The sequence below is a fragment of the Cloeon dipterum genome, chromosome X (assembly GCF_949628265.1).
Source record: "Cloeon dipterum chromosome X, ieCloDipt1.1, whole genome shotgun sequence".
Taxonomy (NCBI): Eukaryota; Metazoa; Arthropoda; class Insecta; order Ephemeroptera; family Baetidae; genus Cloeon; species Cloeon dipterum.
The window spans coordinates 21,840,164-21,859,709 of record NC_088790.1 but is presented as its reverse complement, the minus strand read 5'-3'; the positions used below and the strand labels follow the sequence as shown (position 1 = coordinate 21,859,709).

The 19,546-nt window shown below is 37.0% G+C and overlaps 2 protein-coding genes across 2 annotated transcripts; both read left to right on the top strand.

Moving 5' to 3' along the window:
- Nucleotides 1-14,260: 14,260 nt before the first annotated feature.
- Nucleotides 14,261-15,773, top strand: LOC135946938 (uncharacterized). Its single transcript, XM_065495438.1, has 6 exons — nucleotides 14,261-14,340; nucleotides 14,625-14,683; nucleotides 14,735-14,832; nucleotides 14,885-15,101; nucleotides 15,157-15,288; nucleotides 15,351-15,773. Exons 1-6 carry the CDS (start codon nucleotides 14,292-14,294, stop codon nucleotides 15,537-15,539), a joined length of 744 nt encoding a protein of 247 aa, XP_065351510.1. The 5' UTR covers nucleotides 14,261-14,291; the 3' UTR covers nucleotides 15,540-15,773.
- Nucleotides 15,774-17,671: 1,898 nt separating this feature from the next.
- Nucleotides 17,672-18,987, top strand: LOC135946800 (uncharacterized). The gene is made up of 6 exons (XM_065495177.1): nucleotides 17,672-17,732; nucleotides 18,008-18,072; nucleotides 18,133-18,230; nucleotides 18,280-18,493; nucleotides 18,553-18,687; nucleotides 18,744-18,987. Exons 1-6 carry the CDS (start codon nucleotides 17,681-17,683, stop codon nucleotides 18,930-18,932), a joined length of 753 nt encoding a protein of 250 aa, XP_065351249.1. The 5' UTR covers nucleotides 17,672-17,680; the 3' UTR covers nucleotides 18,933-18,987.
- Nucleotides 18,988-19,546: the final 559 nt, after the last annotated feature.

Genomic DNA, 19,546 nt, shown 5'->3' with positions numbered 1-19,546 from the left:
GCGAAGTAAATCCAACCTCTACATCGCGGTTGCTTTAATTATAATAGCCAGAAATCTCTTATTGCAGGGAATTCTCGCTCATCTCGGTGTTTAATTATGCGCGCAAATTCTCTTTCAACGGTCTAAAAGGCGTTGCGCTCGCTGAAAGACAAATCGCTTCTGGCACACTGACGATTTTTTGCGAGTTTCCCTTCTTTATTCCGCTCGCCTGCTACTGCTGCTGCTCTGCTACCGCGCGCGCCGACTATGTGCGCGCGGGGCGAAAAAAGTGAGTGATTTACAATGAATTCATTATTCAGTCGCCATGAATATGCGGGCGTTTCGCGAGCAGCAGCCAGCTCCAGTGTATGCAGGAGGCGGAGGAGGCGGCGGCGGGGAGAAATTTTACGATTATCGTTTTGCTGCTAAAGTCGTCGTTTTATTCTGGAGATTAGAGCCGCCCGGCAAGAGCAGATGTCTTGAATGCTTATTTCTCAAAAAGCCGGCTTTCTTCTCTCGCGCGCTGCTTCATTCCGAATTCCGGCTACCCCCGCAAAGAAGACTCAACTTCGGTTTAATCAATACAAAAGTGGAAAGTAATTAGACGAGCTTCGCCCGTGAGCTGCCGCCGGCGATTGGACAAAGGTCAATCATGGCTTTATTCACAGCTATTCTAACACTTGCCCAGGACTATGTCGCAATATTCATTTTTGAGGAAAAAATGGAATTAACTGTCAAATAAAACTTTTTTGCTAAATTTTAATTACACTTAACTGAACCTTTTATTATGATTGAAATTGAAACGAGAGTTGGGCTTGTCCTCGCTTTAAACGTTTTTTCCTTAGCGTGGCATGGTTTGACACGTTGTTAATGTGTGGATGTAAAAACACAGAAACGAATATGCAAATATTCCAAATTTATTCATGAAATAAAACTATAGAGTAAAATTTTTGTCTAAAATATTTTATCTGCAGATTTTCTTTCCTTTTTTGATATTAAAAACTTTTAATATTACTTTGTAAGTTTTGAATGACATAAAAAATTGAATTTCTTTTATTAAGTTTTTAAAAATTGTTAAATCTAAATTGAAAAAACTGACCCGTATATTTTATTTTCCCTACAATCACGACACCATATATTTTTATAACATGAGAAAATTTTTAAAAAATAAAGGCAAATATCAAAATTTAATACAAAATATTTTAAATATTATTAATTTTAGGACTTTCGTTTCTGATTAATTATATTTCACCTACTATTGAGCTGCACTGAGTCAAATAAAAAAATTATGAAAAAAGCAGGTGTAAGGAAAGGAAAGCTGTTGAAAAAAAAGACACCGGAGAAATATTCCAAAAGCAAAAGGGCCACACGTCTCTCCTCAAGTTTGAAATCAGTTCGCCGCACGCAATATAATTCACCACTTTGTCCGCCCTTTGCACCCTTGTCCTCGTTTCTGATGTGCATTTCGGGGTCGGTTCCGCCCCTGGGTGTCGATATCAGAGCGTCTGCTGCGGCACGGCCGCCGGAGAAGAAGAAATGTCCATTTGGAGAGCATTCTCGGTGTGTATTTTTGAAGTGTCTGTACCAGCGCGAGGAACGGAAAAGAGAGGAGGCAAAGCACGGAGCAAGGTTGCCCGAATTTATTAGCCCATTTCTGTCAACTGTCTTTCTCTACCTTGGTGGCGGCGGTGCGGCTGCCGCGCGCGTGAGAGAGAGAGAGAGAGAGAGAGAGAGAGGCGTATCAGCAGCCAACGCACCCTTCTTATATTCGCAATCCTCGCTCGCTTGCACCCCCGTCCCTCCCCCGGTCCGCTCACAAACGAAGCAATTTGAATGCATAGGCTCTCTTACACTTATTCTCCACGTATCCAACTTATATAACAACACACACAGCGCAAAGTGAGAGAGAGAGAGAGAGAGAGAGAGAGAGAGAGAGAGCGTGACGTCATCGTTTTTCATGCGTTTGTATGTATATATGTGCCCCTTGGTTCGGCCGCACCTTGCCTCGGCCCAAAGTGCTAAATTGATTGCACCCTGCCTGCTCTGGCGGACCTGATGTGAGAGGCAGTTTTTCTAAAGCGTATATCCATGAGTTTCTTCCCTTTGATTTTTGTTTTAAATTATGGCAGTATGACTACCAAATCGATTTGCAGAAGAATTTCCTTAGCTTCCGTTAAATATGTACAGTTTAAATTTCATTTGTATGCAGGACATTCAAAAGAGTTTTAGATTGAAAAACTGAGTATGATATGGCTCTGCTGCTGTTCATTGGGAGTTAGACAGTAAATTTTACATTCCTTTCAAAATTATCAAGATTCAAAGAAGTGCTTTCATCCTACCACTCTCTCCCAACAGACAAATTAAGGTTCGTCTTTCCCCTTCATTTCTCTTTTTATTTAGGAATTATTTATTAAATAAACAGACCAACAAAAATTTTTAGAAAATATTTTAAAATCCTTCAAACCAAAAAGGTTAGCTTAAGTATATATTCTAAAATCCCATATTCTTAAAAGAATAAAATTACAGGACTAAGAATTTTAGAAGATTTCCAAAGCATAGCAGCTTTACTCGGATTTTGATTCTTTAAGAAACTATAAGGGAAAATTCAGATGGTTTCTGTAAATTCGATCATTTTTACGACAGTTACTTCAGAGTATTCCTTCGTCAGGGATTTTTATAAAGTTCTGTAGAAGACAGCAACTGGATGCTTAGAAAAACATCCCTTGAATTTATTCCAGCACAATTTCGGATCATTAATTTCGATCAAAAATGGCAAAATGTAATGAAGGGCGATTTCCAGTTCTGATCAACCATCATAAAGGTACATTTAATGAAGCTGGTTCGACCAAATTCAACGCCTGCAGAATTTTAAATTCTATCACATTTAAGGAGTGCAAAAATAACAATTATTATTTCTTATTTCCTTCCTGCACACTCTAAGCATGAGTGAAAATGTTGAATATAATTAAAACCAGGCTTCATCCTCGTTGTCAAATTAAAGAGAAATTCGTCTTCTTTATTTCTCGACCAGTTTCGACGTCACCAAGTACGTCCTAATCATGAGTTACAATTACAATCAAATAACAAACAATACAATAATGTCACATCTAAAATCATATAAATTCCATACAAACTGGTCGAGAAATAAAGAAGACGAATTTCTCTTTAATTTGACAACGAGGATGAAGCCTGGTTTTAATTATATTCAACATGAAAACAACCTCGAGTGGTCGCACTTTTCAAATAATGAGTGAAAATATTTGTATTTTCTATTTTTGTACCTTTTTGATCGGACTAGCAAATTCGTATCGACGAGTAGCAGTAGTAGCAGCATTAAAAAGCTTACTCTCGACAGTTGGCGTGTAAATTGGTGTACAGACTGCCGCGGAGTGTCAAGTGGAAATTTTCCAAAATCGATCAAGCCCGGCAGCGGCGTGGAAATCTGGCAAGGTACCAATTTTCGGCCCGAATCCGTCAAAGGCGATAAAGCAGCGTCAAGAGCTGGGAATTCGGCTGGCAGAGAGAAATAAGAATGATCAAGCACTGGCAAGTGCGGGGGGAGAAAGGGTTGGAAATTAGGCACGGGGAGGAAAATCGGCCGTAAATCACGGCACTCATTCATTCACGCGGCTCCTTTCGTTATCTGCCGAGGAGAGAGCGAGATTCGAACGGTTGATAATACGTATAATAATACGCGTATACGCCGCCAACTGTGTGTGCGGTTGGTTGCCGCTTCGGCTCGGTCGGGGCGGCCGTCGTTTTAAGTTCCATCACACACACTTTAATAATAAATGGATGAGTTATGGCTCGTTTGCAGTTGAGAAGCCATAACAAAGTCAGAGCCGAGCAGAGAGAGAGAGAAAAGGCATCAGAGAATTTAATCTATCGATTTTCTACAAATCTTTTGGCCACACAATATTATATAAGATAATTCTCACAATTATTATAATTTACGACTAAGAACATTAATTCAGCTTAATGTTGGGTCGGTGGAAGGGGCGAGTGAGAGAAAGAGCCGCCCGCCTCACTTGCTTGCACATTAGCAGAGAGAGCGAGCGGAGAGAAAACGGCGGCGGCGGGCAGAGGAGTTGTAATTACAATAGATTTATAGCTCAACTTGATATCGTAAACAAACTGGCTTTGGTCAGCAGATAACGGCGGGTGGAAAAAGCCCTGCGCTCCGCCCGGACGGCCATTTTGCAGCCCCTCATCTCACTAACTCATATTCTATATTCTACTTTGACACTTCCCCCGCGCGTAGCAGCACCTTCAAAATTCCCTGACTCCCGAAATGTAATAATATCTGCGCGAGCAGTGAGTGTGTGTATGCGAGGCGATATTTTATTAGGGGTCATTAATTAAATTTTATTACTTTACAGTTCCATGCCTGCGTTTTGTGCAACGATAATAATATAATAAAATGATTTAAGACGCACGCCGTTCGGCCCGTTCGGCCGGAATAATGCCTCTTTGCTCTCGCTTGTGCGTTACGCGATCAGGCAAATTAATACCATCACCTGCGAGTTAAATGATTCGGTCCATCCAATGAGGACGAGAAACGAGCATTACATTTCGTCCAATGAGACACTTTCCCAGGCTGTTTTATCACGACTGAATCATTTCTTCATTGTTGTTAAACAGTTTGAAATAAAAAAGGGTAGTTTTTTCCACAAAAAGAAAAAAGGTTGCAAACTTTTTTTAAATTAAATCGTGGAAAGTCAAATGAAAACACGAAAATCTGAGTTTCCTCACTTAATATTCTTTCTATTGCAAACTTTTAACTGTCAACGGTATGAGATTTGATTTGTTTTTGTTGATTAAAATCGGGAATCGGTAGCTTCCACTGTATTACAACCTAATTGAATTTTTTTTCAGTTTTTATTCGTAACCGACATTCAAATTTTTTACCCTAGGACTCAAAACAATTAAAGGTAAAACATAAAAATTGCTGCCTTGCGGGGTGTATACAGAGAACAATTAAATGACAAAAACATTTTGAGATTATTGGAGGTTCCGCATGCAAACATCAGGAGTTTCCAAGGTATATTTAATAGTATATGCGTTTCAACACGTGTGCATCTCGCTTTTGGCTTTTCTCAAAGGAGAGGATGAATCTCCAAACAGTGATAAGTCAAGACTGTGCTTCATGACTAAGTGATCGAAGAAACAACTGCTAAATTGGGTCCCAGGGTCTTATGAAAAAAAATTTCGGCCTGATTTCGGGTTACTGAACCCTGTACCCCAACCACAAATTTAATTCAACCCAAAACTTTACAACCTTGACAGTTTGTCCTGTTTATCCGATTTAGACGGTTTAATTTAGCCTTAAAAATTTTTCTTGTGGCTTAAAATCACATGTCCCGTGCTTCATCTAATTTTCATAGCCTCTCTTTGGACATGAAATAAATGAATTATCTTTATTATGATTTCTCTATCACTGCTTTAATTTTATTTAATCTTGTATAAATTACAGCTGGTTCCTCTGCACAACATTATACCAATAATCCCAGATTATTATCCACTCATACGCCTGTTTGTGATTACTTTTCTATTACGAGCAGGTAAATAATTTAGCCGCATCCTGTCTAACCCTCCATCATTGCTCCGGGCAATAAAACACCGTATTGTACTTTCACAGCCGCCGAGCAGCTGAAGCAGGGCCAATAATTGCAAACGCCACAAGCAGCAATTGAGCCCGCACCAAGTGCACTTTAAAAGCCGTTACTCGGCACAGAAGGAAGAGAAAGAAAAACGCCGCTCAACTGCGAGCGGCGGACGCGCATTCGTAGCGAGGCCAAAACAACCGGTTGTAAACTTTTACAACTCGTGTCAATTCATTGCCCTTAATTCTGATTGCGCGCCGCTTGGAGCAGAGAAAGAGAGAGAGGAAAGAAGAAAGAAGAGAAGAAAAAACGACGCAGCACGTGAACGATCCTCTGAGGAGAGCGGAGAGGAAAAGAGGCAGCGTCAGGTTTGAGACAAAAAATAAATATTCCAGCCAGCAGCCAGCCCTGTGTGTGTATTTATTTTTATACCGGAGCGAGAGAGAGAAAGAGGCTGGGAGGGCGGGGAGGGGAAGAACTATTGAAGCAATTCGTATGCTAATAGTTTCCGTTATTTCCCTCCTTTCTACCTTTTTGCATCTCAGAGACGGGTAGCAGGAGAAATTGTATCTATCTGCCTCGCCGGCGTTTTTTATATATATAAATATGTGTGTGTGCGAGCGCGAGAGTTCAGGCGGACGGGCACATTTTATGCATGTGTTGTGCGCCTGACGCGAACAGTTCTGGCCAACACCGGTTATTTTTCGAAAAACGATCAATTTTCAGATAGTAACAAAATCCATACTCTGGTATTTTTTGTGCTTCTGATTTTTTAAATTTGAAACAAAATTTAAATAAAAAGTTATTTTTTTCTCAAGATAGCCTTAAGTAAAAGATAGGTTATATTTTTCTTCTCCGTTAAATCAGAATTTATTAAGAACTTGACGCCTGCCCATATTTCGCATTTGAAGTGTAACACTCTCGCTCGTTTGCTTGCCTGCAAGGTGCACTGCACGGCAAAAAAAGAAAAACTGTATTAAAAGTGGCGTTGCTGCTTTGAATAGAGGGCAAAACGTTGGACGCATTGCAAGGTGCTGCTTGCTGCTCGGGCCTCGCCGACAAGGGAGACGAATTGCGGGCGAGGGCGTGAAATGATTCGGCCGCACTGAACCAAAGCGGAATATGCAATTTGTCAAGCACGGCGGTCGCGCCGGTTGTCTACCTTGCTCTTCCGAGTTCCCACAAGAACTTTCTTAGCGGAGTGTTCCTCGCTTAATTTGAATACATACTTCTTTCACTTGAGAATGTGAGCCGGAGAAATCTTGCTATTCCCATTCTGACTGCCGATCTTGATCTAAGCAGTTCTTTTTGAGTAAATACATATCTCTAAAAGGCAATTTTTCAATTTTTATTAAATGTGTTCCAATTTCATGATACTATCTGTAATAGCTAAATATTCAAATTGTACCCATTCTTACTGAAATGTATGGAATAATACCTATACCAACTAAGAAAAGTTTCGAAAAACTTGAAAAATAAGGGATAAATCTTAAATATATATTTTATTCTTTTAGTGTACAATTGTTTTATTGTTTAATTTTGTTTTCTCATTTTAATAAGATATATAAGCAAGTTTTTTTCAATTTTTCATCAATATTATATTTATTTTATTTGTTTTTATTGCAATTTGATCTAATTTGAAAAATAATAATGCACTTTTGCTAAACTGTTTTAGGTATATGGAAAAATTGAATGTTTTTTTAATAAATATATTATCTCAGGATTATGGTAGGTGTATTAAAGTGATTATTCTATAGTCAATCATCTTTCATGTTTGTATTTAATTCATCGATGAGAAATGGACATTAAATTATGGGATTAAGATGTTGTTATTGTAAATTTTAATCCATAAGGTAGTTTTAAAATTTAAAATTCATTTGTTGCTTACAAACTGATTCCAAAACAATATGAATGAATTTTTTAGGTTATTTTGTAAAGTATTATGTCTGTACATATTTATTCTCACTCGTAAAAATATACATACTATTCGAATTTCATGCCCTGCGCAAAAAATACGTTTTTAATTTTCAGATTATCTTGATAACTAGAATATCATATACAGTATAATAAGACTGACACAGAAAGCTATTTAAAAAAATGCAAATGGCACTGTTAATTGTTTAATTACTTCAAATAGGGATGACAATGTAGTAATTTTGTTCAGATAATTTATTTTGCACGATCTCGTACTGGACTTCTACTGGACTGCTTCGGGTAGCTCTTTACCTGTAGCACAAAAATTCAACAACACAAGGGAATTATAATCACATGATCTTTGAAAATATCGACTGCTCCCATGTGAATCTCAATGAAGAAAATCAAAATTCTATGTTTTTTACCAAAGCATTTCCAAAGACTGAAAATTTTACTTCTTGTGATGCAATATAACAAGGTGAAAATTTGTGTGCGCCTTAATGAAGGCTACAACTACAGCCCTCTTCTAAATGTTTTCCCATATGAGCAAATATTGAAAAATACGCATAAAAATTGGAAAATTAATTCTCTCAATTGCAGCATTTTTCAAATATATTATCGTTTACATAGTTGAAATGTTTTTAAGGAAAACGTGTCCAGCAAATAGTTAACAATAAATTAATAAAACTAGAAAATATGCCTTCTGCACTATCAATAAGGGCACAGGCCGATAAGACAGAGTCTTGGCCTGACCCAAATAAAAAAGTAATTAGTTCCTTTGCATCAATATATCATAATCAGATAATTTCTGAACGTAAATTAAGTTTTAACATGTACATCTCACTGCTTGTTATGCTCATATATATATTAAGACTCTGAAAATTAAATGTCTGTGCATGTGATGATTGCCTTTTTCTCAATCCTGTTCCCTTTAGCAGCACGAACGGACGTGATTTCAGCCCCAAAAATGCCACTGTTGGTTGGTGTGTGTCGTCCGCGCGCTCATTCTTTCCGCCGCCACCGCGAGGGGGTGGCCTCCCTCTCGCGCGCGCGGCGCGTAACCCTTTTTCGCGTTCTTGCACACTGCATTCCACCCTCGGCGGCGCTCTCTCTCATCTCGACTTATGATTCCCCAGATAATCCGGCAGCGACTAATTTTAGGGCTCCCCTAATTATCATTAAAGTTAAAATATTATAATTGCGGTTTATGACGGCGTTAATTATGCAGGCCCGGCGTGCATTATTCACGAATTAAGAGATAAGACGCCGGGGCCGCTGTGTGAGTGTGTGTTTGCATTCGTTTCTTGCCTGCTCTGCCGCCGCTGCCGCGTGTACATTATAGCGAGCTTTTTCGTCGCACGCGCGCGCACACCACTTTATTCGCCTGCCGTGCGATAAAATAATTTTTCCGCGCTCCTGCGGGTGCACTTCTTTTGCCGCCCGTGCGCCTGACACATGCTGCAATGCCAAATAAAATTACCCACTTTATACTTTGCGAGACGCGCACACTTGTTCCTATTTAGGTAAGACACGTGGAGATAAGACACGCCGAACGCCTGCATCACCAGACCGCCGACCGCTTATCCTGCAAAACGAATCAGAGCTCAGAATTAGGCTAACGGGGACAAACTACTAGGAGAGTGCTTGATTTTTTTTAAATCAATTTACGTTATTTCTTTAGGGTTGGATATTTTATTCGATTAATTGTTAGTGCGTCTGATTAACTTATATAATTGGAATTGTGTTTAAATCAAATATTTAAAATTCTTGAACCACATTATTTAAAACAGTTTACAACTCTCTTATTAGGATACAAACCATCTAAATCACATGTGAGATTTTAAAAACACCATAGTATTCGTGAAATTGTCAACATTTTTGTGCAGCTGTGACAACCGCTCCTTGGATAATTTTTAGGTGATTATTAATGAATAGTTTTTTAAACCTGCTGTTCTAAGAAAGAGGAAAGATATATGATCTGAACTTATATCATTGTTCACTTAAGCATTTGTATTGAATTAATGTAGTGTTTATTAGGCACCTACGGTGAATTAAACAAGAAAAATTACCATATTACAAAATGGATTGCGTCGGAAAACATTTTAATATTTTGCAGCTTGGAATAAGAATACTACTATGGTTACAGTTAAACAAATGGTGTACATATGAATACATTCTTCATCGCAAAATTAGCATTAACAGTTGGCTGAAACATCTAGATGAATACGTTTATCTTTACACATCAGAAAATGATAACCATAACATACCGATCTTTGCAATTAGGAAGTCCCCAGTTCTTAAATATTTTCGACGTAAAAAACGCAACAATTTTAGGATTTGAATCTTTTGATTTTTTTTCTCATATTACGATAAAGTTATTTTTCATTTTAATCGAACTTTTAATTACAAATTTGAAGAGTAAAATTATTAAATATGATTGAAAGAGACATATTTCAAGCAGATTTTGCTGATTATCTTTACAATCAGCAACAGTTGGGTTCCGACTTACTCAGAGAGGAGAGACGAATTTTCCATTTATGTTGAAAAAATCTTGAAATCTGGCAATGAAACCTTCTGATTTTGATTAAAAATAAAAAATTAAGCTACAAGAAAAGAACAGCAAGAAACCTATATGATGAAGATGATATTTATTGACTTTATTGTAAAAAATACGAGTAAAATAGCAGTCTAGTTTGGTTCAAAACCATCCAAACATAAAACTTTCCACGTAAAAATGCTGGGCCAATTTTTTCATATTGTTTAATTCCGCTATTTTCGATTTGCAATTTTCATTGGGATAATTTTACTGGAAATATGTATTCAAATGTTTATGATTGTTCAGTAACAAATTCGCAATTGTGTAGAGAGGAAATTTAGAATCCATCAAGAAAAGTTGCTCACAAAAAATCAGCGATGCTTTGGGACCCGGTGAACTCATAGCCCACGGGATGTGCTGAGCAGAGGTTCAAAAAAATCTTCGTTCTTGAATTAATGGTGAATGAAGACTAATAGAGTTTTTAAATTAAAATTTTACTGCATTTTTTAAAAGAGCTAGGTTCCACTACAATAAATTGAAGAATCATGCCATGTATGTTTGTATTATCTGTTTTTCAAATCAATTTTGATTCAATATTATGTGATATTATATGCTAAAAGCTATTTCCAACTTATTAAAATTTCGTCATTACTCTGCTAGAAAATTTCCATTTTTGAATTTCGTGTTTCATATTTTTTTCATTTCAGAGAAGGAAAAAGCGTTATCACAAAAATGGAACGAATATGCGCCTTAGTTTGGAGGGTGATAAGAACAGTGATAGTGCCCTGCTTGCTGCACTCAGGTGAAATTTGAAGAAAAAATAATTTAAAAAGTCAGAAGCAACTTCCCGTCCACATTATCTGACCTAAAAGATAAAATATAATGACCCTAAACAATTTCCTTTCTGCTATGTCCCAGAAGAAAAGAAAATGATAATTTTTGTAGCTAAAAAGCATTTAAAGTGACTTTGATTGATGGTCTGTTGGAACCTGGACAACTTGCAATTAGTAGTTTGACAAAAAAAAACAATATAGTTTTGATTTGACTTCAAATCTAAAGAAAAATCATTTAAATCGATATTAATTTTGTAGTTGGTTGTACGTAATACCTTAAAAAATTATGTACTGATTTTTTGTAAATCGCTTGTCTTTGTCTTAATAAACACTTTCTAAAAAATGCAAATTTTTTAATTTCTTAGCAAATCGGCTCCAAAATTAAACGCAAATCAAGAGGCAAGCTTTGAAAATCATGATATTTATTACAGCAGTAGGAAAGTTACCAGGGTAGATGTCGATGAGAGGAGTAAAAAACAAGAGAAAAAAATTACGAACTGATTAATTTTTCGCAAAATCTGTTCTCTAATTAAATTCATGCACATTCTATGAGTAGTTGCTCTATAATAATCATAAAATTAAATGGAATTTTTGTGAGAACTAAAATGGAACTAGTTTCGTTAATTGTAGCCTGTTTAAAATCCCTTTGAAACAAAAATAGATTTTTTATAAAAATTAATACCCTAGAATCATTTTAACGGATGGATAGTTGGAAGTAAAATAAAACAGAAGTTTTGTGATTGCTTGCTTTAGGAAAATCAATTGCTTATTTTTAATAAAAATCGTTCACGCATGCCTCGTCATACACGAGGGCGAGAGCTTCTCTTCGGGGATAATTCCAACTGGTCAAAAAAGTGGAGAAGCGAAATAATTTACGTTCGGCCAAGGCGAGGCGAGGCGACGGGACAAATGCGAAATTTATGCGCGGGCGTGCGTGGTGTTTTTGGCCTGCGGGCCGAGCGAAAGGACACACAACACGTACAGGCCGGGACAAGGGAGCGAAGAGAAGTGGCTGGCGAGGCGGCGGCGGGCGTGATGATGAAATACGACTTCTTATTTGGGAGGAAATCACTGGAGCGAGCGGCTGGCGCTTTAATTTAGATGCATTTCAACTGATAAGCTTAATTAGGCCTGGTTAATGAAGTATGAAATACTGCTGGTGCGCGCGCGGCAACGGCAGCGGCAGCGGCGGGCGTCGCCGGAGCTGGCACAATTTATGTCGGCACGCGGCTCAAGAAGAACGAGTTTATCTTGATTGGGCCGAGGATCCTCTCGCTCTCCCTCGCCAGCTCTCTCTCTCTCTCTCTCTCTCTCTCGCACTCGCACACACGGGCAAAAATGCCAAGCCGCGCGATTTCTTGCTCTCAGCAGCCTGATTTGTTGTCGCTTTTCCTGCTGTATCGTCGTCTCTCTGCCCTCTGCGATTCTGTTTTATCGCCCCCCGCAATGAGCGCGCCGGGAAATTAAGATTCGCAAAAGTGATTTATTGTCAACCCTTTCGGCGTAATTTTCATTACCACTCGCGCTCTCTGCGCAAATGGCACTTCTTGTGCATTTGAATAATTCACTTTGCATTATGCACAACAATTTGATGTGGAAGTTTATTGACCCTCGTGTCCAAAAAATATGAAGAATCAGAATCACCGAAATACTTTAAAATAGAGCTGCAAACACCGATGATTTAACTTCAAAATATAAAACCTTCGTAAAAAAGCGACAATGCTGGAGTAAAATTAAATAAAAAGGAATTGAGGAATTTTGAATGGACAGTTATTTCTTTTGAATTTGATTTTTTAATGCCATAACAACCTTACAGAAAAGAAAAACTCTGCTCGAGTTAACAACCGAAACACCACATAGCTAAACGGGATTAAAAAATCTAGTTACTTTTTACATGTGAGCAAAATAAAAAATATCAACCCCTAAAGCCTTGAGACTTTATGAACTAAACCTAAAATTTTCAATTCTTTAAATCTTTTATCTTTATAAACCCAGCTGCCTCGCAGTTCATGCGCCTTTCAATATTTAATAACCACTTTTCTGCAACGATGGAAATTATGGCAAAAATTACCACCCAGGAGAAGCCATTCAGATTTTTAAATTAGTTCGACACGACTTTGCTGGAGGACTCTGTTGGAGTAAATTAATGCAGAACTTGTTGAAATCGCTTCGGGCCGCTGAAAAATTCATGCGACGGCGAATTTCTCTCGACACATACGAGGAGAACTGGCACAACAGCAGAATTAGCTGCAGCCCAGATTGATGTTTATGCCACTCGTCTCATTGGGATGCAAGGGGTGCACGATCGCGGGGGCGCGCACCCCTTCACCGAAGATAAAAGGGAGGAGCCGGTGTAAAATACAAGACAGAAATAAGCCGAGCGGAATTCCACGTGGGGCCTTAAATTTGCGCGTTTTATACAAGAAAAATTATTAAACCTTTTAGAATTGACTATCCTCGGGAGGCAGATTAAAATTTAAAACTTGGCCCGCCGCCGCCGCTGCAAATAAAGAAGCCGGGTGGCGGCGTAGCAGCGGCAAATAATAATTTTGCCCTATCAGTTGGTGCGCGCTGCTTAAAAAATAAAACGCACGCGCAAAGTTTTATTAAAATTAACAAAGGATCTGCCACTTGGGCCGTTTATTAGTTCAACTTCCTTACGTTCAAGCAAGCCCAGCCGACGAGTATTCCTGCTTAAAATTAAATGAGCTACACAAGAATTTCGTTAGCACGAAAAATATCAGCTTTACCAACGTACCAAGATAATTTTATAGCAAGCAAGATTCGGCATTGTTTTTTTTATTTAATTGCTTGGTAAGGTTGGACAATTTTCAGTCATATGAACACAAATGAAAAAGTTATGAATGTTTTTTTTAAATATATCAAAGGCATTCTCAGTTCTAACAAAAATTTCCTCTTCAACGATATAACAAATTATAAATAATATAAAACTTGAAAAGCAAATTTTACGGTGGGTATGAGATATATCTTGTGGTGTCGTGCCACGGTTAGATCATTCTCAATTCTTGCTTAACATTTTCATTCCTTACTTTCCTAAGCAGGAAGAAAAAAATATTTTTCTTCACTTTTGCATTGTAATTGCACTTCGAAGCTGAAGTATTTGATAAATTGATTTGATAATATTTAAAAAGAAGAAACTGTTTAGAATTATTATGGTCATTCTGCATTGCAGGTGTGATATTCCCAATTAATTCGAATTAAAATAATACACACATCAACTCAACAATTTTATTTCACACTCGAGGCATAAAATATCAAAACTAGTCAACGTAGCGCCACGGTCAGTTTTTATCGTATTTTTACCTTTTATGACGTCAAGTGGCGGGGAAATAGGAATTTACGTGTTTTCTTTTACATTTTCGCCTTCACATTTGTTCAACGCTGTGTCTCTAGAGAAGAGGAAAAATGGGAACAAATATTTTAAAAATATTTGTTGTGCTAATTTATATTTACGGTAAGAAATGTTGCAAGGGCTTACCAATCTGATTTTATCTATATAGCGTTGATAATTTTCAGCAGTGGAAAATTATGATTCTTTTTACGGCTTTTACTCATATAGCTAAATCTTGCAAATCATAAATATCAACAAATTGTGAATAAATCAAAATCAGCTCAATACATAGGTCTTTAAAATTATATTTATCAATCGGCAAAACATATTTGTCAGACACATAGCTTTGATGTGTTCTATAAAATTGTTGTCGTCTTATCCAGATACTAACGCTCATTAATTTGCAGCATCGCAGGGTGCGTTTGGCCCACCTCAAAATGCTGACCTCGTTGATTTCCCTTATGTTGTGAGTTAAATGTTCACGTTACTCTTACAGATGCAACATTTAAGTTTGCAGGTGAAAATGGCGGGTGCCAATGATGAAGGTTATAACTGTCCCCTAGTAGTCCTCAGCGATTTTTACGCATTAGGTGCTCTATCAATCGTCCTTCCAGGGTACGTTGCTTTTAACACAAGCGCGGTGCATTGTAATTAAACCAAAAATCAGGACCGTGCCGAGTGATTACATCGTCTATAGTGACATGTTAGCTGCAACCCGCAAGGAACACCCACCCTCAAAATTATACATGCTGAATGAAGGACTTCTTGTGGTCAAAGTGTGCGAGCCTTTCTTGGGCATCCCAAGGATGAGTTTGGAGCCAAACCAATTCCATTCTTTTGAAACTGCGCAGGTGGCCGCTAAATTGCTGTACTACGACAATAGCGTGCGGATTATTTTCTCAAAATGTATCCAATATCCTATATATTTTATCTTCTCAGACCCTCAAGTACGTGACAACTGTTGTTAACTCATACACCGAATGCAATGCCATGCTAGGTGCGTTAACACTGACGTTCAACAGCTCATACCAAATTTGCTCCCCTGCAGAAAACTCAACCAACGCCATGTCGGTGCGAAAATTGATTGATGCGAATAGTACGCCCAAACACTATCACAAATATCTTCTTTTCAGTTTGTTACGAGTACAGCTGGCTTACACTACAACACCTTTTTAGTCGCAGTGGACACACAAGTGGAGGGAATTCCTACTTATGTGGAGTATGAACCAACAAACCTCGCCCTCGTGCATCCAATTAGGTACTCAAGTGTTCAGATGTTCACTGATGTAATTGCTTCTGCTGCTGATGTTGATTTGATGTAATATCTATCAGCTTAAAACACGACACCGTTTTTCATTCTTTCCAAAGAAAAATTCCTTGATTTTCATATATTGTTTTGCTTCAATTTGTAATATGTTTTTTATTTCACACGCATATAATCTATAATGTAAGAAACGCAGGTGAGCGTTTTGCTAGATTTATCACTGTATACACCTGATAAATACACTATGGTAATTAAACCCCATTAAACCTTGACCGACTTGAGTTTAAAACAATATGAAATAAAAATAAACCAAAACAATAAACGATGTGGTAAAATTCAAATGTCTAAACTTTTACTATAAAATAATATTAAATTATTAACTACTAAATTCAAATATCGGTAAGTGCGCAGGGTTCAAATAATAAAAACACTATGCAGATCGGGCAAACATACTATTTAAAATTATATAATTGAATTAAACATGGATTTCCTGCTATCATATATAGTTTTTAAGTCAATTTTAACTATTCATATATGCCAATAAAATATTCAAAGGAATTTCAATCCAGATAGCAATTAAAGAAAGTAATTTTGCAAAGCTTTTCCTAAATTTGTTAAAATTGATCATGGTTTTACAGTATGAAAAACAACATATTGGAATAAAAATCTATGCTTTTAATCCAATGTGAAAGTAATATTTTTTAATATTCTGCTCGCATAAATCGCGTGTTCCACATGAGTGTTAAAGTATAGTATTAAATCGATTTTACAATGGCAACTCCTTTGGGCAATTAACAGAGAATAGAAGTCTAAGAAGTTAAAAAATTGTAAAAAAGAAAAATATTATCACCCGCTCTTATTGTATTGTTCAGCAGCTATTTCGGCCCCGCAGGCCTCATCAGCATAAAACTTAAACTCCAAAACAAATTAATAAGCTACAGAGCATTTTAAATCAGTGACCGTTGAAAACGTCTATCTACGCACTCAAAGATGAGTGCAAACGAAAAGAGTAACAAGCAAAGAAATCGACAACCCCCTCATTGTGATAGAAATTTCCTTCCACAAAAATTCCACCAAGCCAAAGAAATGCCAACCTTCCTTATGCGGTCTATTTTCAAAGAGTGCAAATTTTCTCTAAACATCACGATAAAATTCTAGAAGGAAAAATAAATATTTCGTGAACCTTCAGTGTCACTCAGTGATGAAAGCAGGCTGACTTTTTCAACAATCGCTGATTCGAAATTCTCTGCAGCTGTTAGGGTGGTTATGAATTTGTTTGAGATTTAAAGCACAATTCTGATGAGGCCTGAAACAGCTGCTGAACATAATACGAGAGCATGTGATATTATATTATATTTGTTAATAATAATAAATGTTCGAGTCAAAATGCAAGCATACAAATGATGCTTTAATTTCACATTCGATTCATGTGTGTCAACAGATTTGCAAACAATTTTTGTTGAAAAAGCCACAGAATTATCATCCAAATGCAAAACGAGGTTGTGAGTTTCTTCTTGCAACTCTTTCATCGTCATATATTGTGAATGTTTTATTAGGCATAATAGCTAATAAATAAATGGCTGAAATTTGAATCCGTATTAAAATATGATTATAAAATTAGTATCGTTAATTCCTCTCATTTTTTGGCCTCGTATTCAAACTTTTGAGACAGGTTTTAAATCATGATTGAGATATGGCCGGAAATTATCTTGGAACTGGTATAAATAATTACCGTAATGTTGAAATATGTTTGCCTGCTTAGTACCTCAGATATATTTTCTTTTAGGAAACAAGTTATGTATACTACGGATATTGAAATCCCCTGAACCTTTTCTCATTTTATAAATGGTAGGTACTTTTCATAACGACTTTTTATAAGTGATATAAATGCTAAATTACATTTTAGTACGTGACACGACATTTAGTCAGGCTATTGCTGAGGAGAGAGAGGGCGCTTTTCCAAAAAAATTTACGTGTTACTTTTTTGTGTGCGTGACACGCCTTATCTTAACTGATTTGAATTTCCTAAACAACATTAACAATAGCAAAAGCAGCAAGTCATACTTACCTCGTGCTTAAAAGTGGGGGATGAAAGAGATATCAAAAATCCCTACCACCTTTTGGCCTCCTATTTAAACTTTTGGGAAACGGTTACAAGACCTGTTTCTGAGAAAAACGCCAAAGCGAATCACTCTCGAAATGCGATCCAACGCCATGAAACTGTTTGCTGTGATGCTCTTTCTTTATAAAGGTGAGAACTGAGAAAACTAGCGACAGCAAAAAAATAGCACTATTTTATTGTTTTCCAACGTAATTATGTGATGTCCTTATTGGGAATGTAAAGCTTTTAGAAACTTGATTCCGTCCTATTCGTTTATTTTAGTCTTTCGTGATTCACAAAACCACGGGGATGAATAATCAAACAAAAATTTGTTCCCTATAACATTGCATTTAGAAAATTAAGTAGCTCTTCACTTTAATATATTAAAGTGTGTTGTAAATATTGAATGTATTTCCCGATTATAGTTGCATCATCAGAAGGAGCACTTGGACCAACGCAGGTAGCAGACTTGACCGAATTTCCGTACATCGTGAGTCAATGCCTTCTCGGATCGTTTTAACCTCTCAATTTTTTTTCTAACATTACACAGGTGGAGCTAGCCTTCAGACCAGAACAATGGTATCAAACTGCATTAGCGGTTATAAGCAACAAATACGCCTTTGGAGGAATGAAAATCATTTACCCTTCGTATTTTTCATGAGAAAATATATAACAAACAACTAAAATCTTGCATTAGGGATACGCCGGGAAAGTTCTATATCTACAGTAGAGACAGTCAAGGAGCACGGATTAGACATCGAGTTGGAGAATTGCATTACCTAGGCGATACTTTTCTCGTGGTGAAAACGTGCAAGCCTTTCACGGATCTTCAAAAAATGAACCTTTCTGAAGCAAGTTTCCAAACTTTTGATTCCACTCAACAGGCTAAATTGCTTTTCTTCGAAAATACTGTATGATATTTATTCTTTCCAGCTAAATGCCACTAGATCTGAATCAAATTTCTTCTCAGGTTTTGAAATATAAAACAACTGACGTCCTTTCGTATAGCGACTGCTCGGCTAAAACCTTTGCAAGTGGCTTGCCATCGTTTGACAGCGATAAACATATTTGTTCTCCTGAGGACCTCACAGCTGGTGCTCTGAACGTACAGAACATCATTGCTCTTGTTTAGTTATGATTCGATTAGCGTTTTTATTTCAGTTTACTTCTGATCCTCAAGAAAAATACCTCAACGATTTTTTAATCGCAGTTGGCACGCAAGTGGAGGGAGTCCCCTTAAAAAACGTTTCTCATCGTGCATCGGATAACGCGTTAGATTTCCCGATAATGTACGCTAGCGTCCTGAAGGGTATCGACAACATTACTAGTGTTGTAACTGACCTGATTTAAAAAGTTTGAATTTTAAGGAGAAATAAATATCCTTATTCTTGGTTTTCAAATCATAGTTTAGAAATTTGATTTCTTTTCTTCCCCTGGTCTCATTCAATTTTTCCGTAGGAAAACGTCTCACTCATCTTGAGATTTGATTTTTCCTGATTCATTCTAAAAAATATGATTCGGTTCAAGGCATATATAATATTCTAAAATTTCATTACGGAAAAATGAGTGTTGAAATGATGTTTAACATTATTATCAAAAGATTGAAACATGCAATCTACAGAGATAAATTGAACCGCTCAAATATAATAAAGATTTATCAAAATGACTTTTAACATTGTTTGACAGGCTTGAATATGTTTCAAAAATAAAAATCCGAATTTTCAAAAACTCAGCGTGGAGTTAATACCAGCAAATGCTTTGCACCATGATGGTTGAAAATGTAAAACCACTGAAAAATCTATTCATGGTGATTTTTTTTCTTCACATAGATAAAGGGAAACTTTTGAAGAGTTTAATTTTTGCACTTTTCAGACGTTTAATTTACCAATTGATAATTTTTTACGATTGCTTGAGAGTAAAAGTTATATTAAATTTATTTATTATTTAAATTATGATTTGAAGCA